The sequence below is a fragment of the Limulus polyphemus genome, unplaced genomic scaffold, assembly GCF_000517525.1.
Source record: "Limulus polyphemus unplaced genomic scaffold, Limulus_polyphemus-2.1.2 Scaffold267, whole genome shotgun sequence".
Classification (NCBI taxonomy): Eukaryota; Metazoa; Arthropoda; class Merostomata; order Xiphosura; family Limulidae; genus Limulus; species Limulus polyphemus.
The window spans coordinates 707,430-713,288 of record NW_013665877.1 but is presented as its reverse complement, the minus strand read 5'-3'; the positions used below and the strand labels follow the sequence as shown (position 1 = coordinate 713,288).

At 32.8% G+C, this 5,859-nt stretch overlaps 1 protein-coding gene across 1 annotated transcript in view; it reads right to left on the bottom strand.

Annotated features, from left to right (window-relative positions):
- Nucleotides 1-5,859, bottom strand: part of LOC106456875 (deformed epidermal autoregulatory factor 1 homolog) — a 27,228-nt gene that overhangs the window by 13,513 nt on the left and 7,856 nt on the right. The window contains exon 5 of the mRNA XM_022382665.1: nucleotides 895-978. Within this exon, the coding sequence (XP_022238373.1) occupies nucleotides 895-978 (84 nt within the window). The remainder of the gene's footprint in view (nucleotides 1-894; nucleotides 979-5,859) is intronic.

Below are 5,859 nucleotides of genomic sequence, written 5' to 3'. Positions count from 1 at the left end.
AACTTCATCTAATTTTAATGTGTGGTCTTTAAGTCTTTCTTTGTGTATGTTAACAAATTTATATAATTTTAATGTGTGGTCTTTAAGTCTTTCTTTGTGTTAACAAATTTATTTAATTTTTTTGTATGATCTTTAAGTCTTACTTGATAATTAAGTCTTAACTTGATAATTGTACTAACTAAGTTTATCTTATTTTAATGTGTGGTCTAAGTCTTTCTATGCATGTTAACAAATTTATATAATTTTAATGTGTGGTCTTTAAGTCTTTCTTTGTGTGTTAACAAATTTGTTTAATTTTAATGTGTGATCTTTAAGTCCTTCTTCGTGTTAACAAATTTTTAAAATTTTAAATAACACTACAGTTTTTATCATCTCATTATTTTGTTTTTATAATTTCCTTTCCTTTAAGATGTGAAATAAGTTATCCTCCCTTAATCATAGAACTAACCATGCATTTAAAGTCCTATTATAAAACAAAATCAGATACCAAATTATGAAGCATTTTTCTCTCTCTTTCTAAGTGTCATCAAAAGAACAACAGATATTTATACATGTCTTTATTGGTCAATCTTTCCAAACTAGGGAAAGCTCACATGGTAGTTTTAGATATAAGCATACATTTCAGTTGGTAATAAGTTGTGGAAAATGTTATACACAATTATAAAAACTAGCTGTTATCCTAAGAAAAAATACAATTTTAGTTCATAATTAAAATTACCTTTCTCCTGTACTTACAGTATCTTTGGATGTTTTAAGGTTTAAGATAAGGCTGAAAGAATACAATTTGATTTTAAAAAGGTCCTACAAAAATAATTACTAAATAACAACATTCAATGATGTAAAAGAACTTAAGTGACGTTTTGACCTATGCCCAACTACATCCAGGTTACCCACCTCCGGATTCATCCACAAGAGTATTAGAAGCAGCCATCACAGGGAAGGTTTCATTACTTGAAGTGGAGAGAGTTACAGCTTCAGCTAAGGGGAAAAAATCATATAAATACAATTCACATTTGCATCGAAACAACTAAAAATGAAATGATTAAAAAAAAGTTAATAAACTCATAATACATACAAATTCAACATTTACCAGTCAAACCCACACAAAAATGAACATTATCATACTTCCTTATCTTCTGTAATGCACTAGTGGATTTTCCACATCTTAAAAAAGAATTGCTCCAATTCAGTGGCTATACAGGGAAGCTAGTAACTTAAAATGCTTAAGTACTGATAATTTAAGTATTTTTTCAGTGCATTAACACCCGTTACCATTAGTGTAACTTCAAATTCATATGTCTCTAAATAACAAGAACCAATTCATATACAAAACTTGAAAGTACCTATATTAATTCAACAATTTTAAAATTTATTCAAGAAAAAAAATATTTAATGCTGGCTTTGATTTTTTAAATTTCATATAAATTGGTACCAAAGATTGTAACAAATATCATAGATATAACTTTAATATATATTCCAGACTTTATGAATTCTTCTGCATTCTAAATTTCACTATATATTTCAGTGACAAGGCCTTGAAATGAACTTTTTAAAATATTAGTTATATATTTTACTCAGCAATAAATTAATTTAAAATAAGTCTTACAGTTTTAAACCATTTAAAAAAATTCCCAGTTTCTGAAATGCACAGTGTACCATGATCTGCTATCATGACAGACAGTTCAATTCAGGTCATTTTCTTTACTGCTTACAGTCAGTAGTTCTATAAATATTACATCTAATAATGACTTAATTGTGCTTCTTACTGCTGTTTTCAATAAAACTTATAAATTAAGCAACCAACATGAGGAATCATATAAAGCTTCTGAAAAGTCATTCAACTGACATTAGCTGAAATGGTAGAAGGCCTAAAATATAAATAAAAACATATTTGAAAATGCTTTTGGTACTGAATTTACAGTACCTAACCTACAACTTAGAATAAATACCTTCTTGTTTAATCTTTATTTTCATAATGTTGTTCAAAGCAGTGGATCTTGCTCTTGTAAGTCCAAGGGTTCAAACAGGATCTTGGTGAGAATGTAAAGAACCAGAAGAAAGTCCCAATCAGGTAAATCAACCAGACGAGAAAGAAGAGGGAAGGAAGGAAAGACGAAGCTATGTCAAGAAAGATGAAAGATGGGTGACAAGGCTGCATGATGTTCCACCATGGTCTAGACCAACAAACTCTGTTTCAAATATCCTGATAAAGAAGTCTAAATGACAGGCAAAAAGATGGCCTAGAGCCAGAGAGTGTCTGATAGACCAGTGGCAATAAAAATGCCACTTGTTTTGGGGAAAGTAAAAGGATGAATCAAGCAGTACAAAAGAAGGATTAATATGAGAAACTGATCATTGAGTAAGGCCAATCCCATGTGCAAAGATGACATTCTCAGATGAAAGAGTAGTGTAGAAGGTTGGAGAAAGATGAACCTTGATAATGGAAGAAGAGTTACCTAAGATGCCAGTTGGTGGAGAAAAGAAGATCAAGACAGAGCTGAACAATAAGGTGCCACCAACACAAAAGGATAAGGAGTGTCATCAAGATATGTATAAGAAGGTGAAAGCAGGAAACACACACACAGGAAAGAAGAGAATACAAGCTAAAGGTGTTCACAGCAACCAGATGAGGGATTGGGGACTAATAGAGCTGAGGTAACCAGACACTGCAAGGCTCACGGGTAAATGAAGGAAAATGAACGTGAATGAGGTGCAAAGAGAAAGGGACCTTTAGGTGTATCAAATAAAATAAAACTTCAAGAGGAATAGCCTCTCATAGGAGAAGAGGTGTGGCTGTAGTAGAGATCTATTGAAAAGAAACAAAAAGAAGTTAAGTGTCAAGAAAGGAATGAAAATAAAAGCCGAGACTGTGGATATGGTGAGAGAAAGCTCTAATGACATATCTGAAGACATAAAGAGTAAAAGCCATGTCAATGGGTAGAGCCCAAAACCAAAGAAAACTCATGATGACAAGGCTACTATAATATGAAGAAATGCATACAAAACATGAACCATCTTCATCCAAAGGCCAGTCGAAAACAACCTATTAAGAGGAAGAAACCTCTTCATCTGAAACTGGGGAATCATCAGAAGGGATTTAGAGAAGAAGTACAATGTGGGGATGTTAGTTCCTAGTATTCATGAGGACAATGAAAATATGGGAATAGTAACCCAGAGTGGGGCAAGTGAATCTCTTTGTGATATTCAAAACCAAGAGCTTCGACACTCTGTCTTCAAGACAATGGAAGTACTGAGAATTGGAAGGTGGAGGAAAAACACAAGGGAAAGGTGAAGTGGAGAGAGAAAGTGGGTAAGAACCTGAGTGGCCCAGTGGTTGGCTGTGAAGTGAGTCCATGGATCAGGAAGGAAGAAAAGGATCAAACTAACCAGATACAAAGAGAGGTAGTCACTGGGAGGATGGGAAGAGGAGATGTGAGAGAGAATGAGGGTACACAGGCCAAGGGACATGAGGGGATGCACAGAAATGAGAAAGGCTGGAGAGTAAAGAAGTGAGAGAAAATTGAGGGTAAACAGCTTCTGCCCAAGACTGAAAGGTGAGAGAAATACCCCCAAAGATCTTGTGGCAGATGAGTGGAGGGAGATACAAGTTAGGTAGGGAGGATTTAGGAAGATACATGACAGAAAAAAGTATGTTGTGTTTTAATATATCTCAATTACATAAAAACAGTTGAGGAGACAGAGAGCCAATGACGAATCTCTGGCCTAAGTAGGGAAAAAGACCAACCAAAGATACCCCAGAAAAACAATCTAGATCCCAGTGGAGTGCCTCAGAGAGGAAATAATAATAAAATATATATCAAAAGGAAAAAGCAAGGAGAATGTGAAGACAGGAGATCCTCAGAAATGAACCCCGGTAAGGGATATTGGAGACAGAGAGTCAACACCCAGCCAGACAGTAGGTAATTCAGGAATTGAGGATCCAAGAAGGCCAAAAAAAGGGAGAAATCATAAGGCACCTTAAAGGAACCACGGACATTCTTTGAAGAGGTTACTGCTTATGTATATGAGGGTGCAGGCATGAATTTGGTGAATCTGGATTTTCAGAAAGCATTTGACAAGGTGCCACATAAAAGATTAGTTAAAAAATTATCTCTGTAGTTGTGGGAGATAGGTTGGCTCATTGGATAGAAAGCTTGCAGAATGGAAGAAAGCAGAGGATCAATATAAATGGAGTTCTGTCAAACTGGGTTAATGTTACAAATGTAGCATCTCAGGGCTTACTGTTAGGATCTTGTTCTTTTTATTTTTCATCAATGACACAGATGAAGGAATGGTTAATAAATTACTTAAATTTGCAGATGATATTAAGGTTTTGGGTTTTGCTAGCTGTGAAGAGGATTTAGATCATTTAGTGAGTTAAGCAAATAAATGGCAAATTGGTTTTAATTATAATAAATGCATGTGGGATATCACAATTTGAATATGAGTATAATTTTGATGGGAATAACCTTAACAGTGTTATGAAAGAAAAATATCTTGGTGTTGATAAGTCTCTTAAACCATCCATGAAATTTTAGGTTGCATCTTCAGAAATACTGAATATAAGTCTTAAGAAGTTAACATTTCATTGTATAGGTCACTTTAAGCCAGCTTTGGGGCATTGTGTTTTGTCTTGGGCTCCCAAAGACAGTTTAAGAGCTTTGAAATTGTTTTGAAAAAAGAAAAATTAGAAGGGATCTTAGTTAGGTTTTTAAGAATGTTAAGAGAATTGATAGTTTTGATGCATCATATTTTTTTATATTTAATAGTGAGAAAGGTAAGGTATAAATTTTGGCAGGTTGAGAGTCATCTTCAGCTGAGACAACTATATTTTTCTATCAGGTTGTTTGACTTTTGGAATGGGTTGCATTCAACTTTGGGGAATGCAACTAATTTAAGGTAGTTTAATGGAAGGCTTGATAAACATTTGAATGATAAGGGCTGGCTTTGAGTGTTTTATTTTAATATTAAAGTTTAATTTAGCAGATTCTCACCTAAGATGTCTCTCAATTTTTTATAAGTTATTATGATAAAAAAGCCTTTTTTTTACATTCAGCTTCTGACCATCATTTATTGTCTATTTCAATAATCTATGTTTCTTAGTTATATATTCAAAAGTTAACAATTTAAAACTCAGTAAGGCAATGAGTGGCTCATTCAACCAATACTTATATTCACACACCTGTATCATGGGACTCTCTACTTGATAATTACAATATTCTTGTAGCAATTAATGGAATTTATAAAAAAAAATATGTAACTGGATACTCTGAATGAATAAACATAATTTATTTCTCAACATTTGATGAGTTTTAACCGAATAAATGAATAATATAAGAAAATCATAAAATATTCTCCGACATATAGCTTTTATGCACTAATGCAGAAATGATAAAAGCTCTATACAAGATACCTTTAAACATTAGTATATAATAAAAAATATATATATATTAATATACCAAAAACAGTAAATTGTAGGGATTAATCAAAAATATAAATTAGAAACTTTACTTCTTCCAAAAATACAAGTAAAGAAGACATTATACCTCTAATAACTCTGTTGTATATGACAGTGATAATTATACATTTAGATCAATACTAGCTCTTAAAAACCAAGAAAGAAAATTCAGGTTCACATGTTAATATCATTCAACCAATACTTACATTAACACTCCTGAATCATGAGTCTCTCTACTTGATAATTAGAATATTCTTGTTGGATATGAAACTAATATCATTCAACCAATACTTATATTCACACACCTGTTTCATGGGACTCTCTGCTGGAGAATTATAATATTCTTGTTGGATATGAAGCTAATATCATTCAACCAATACTTATATTCACACACCTGTTTC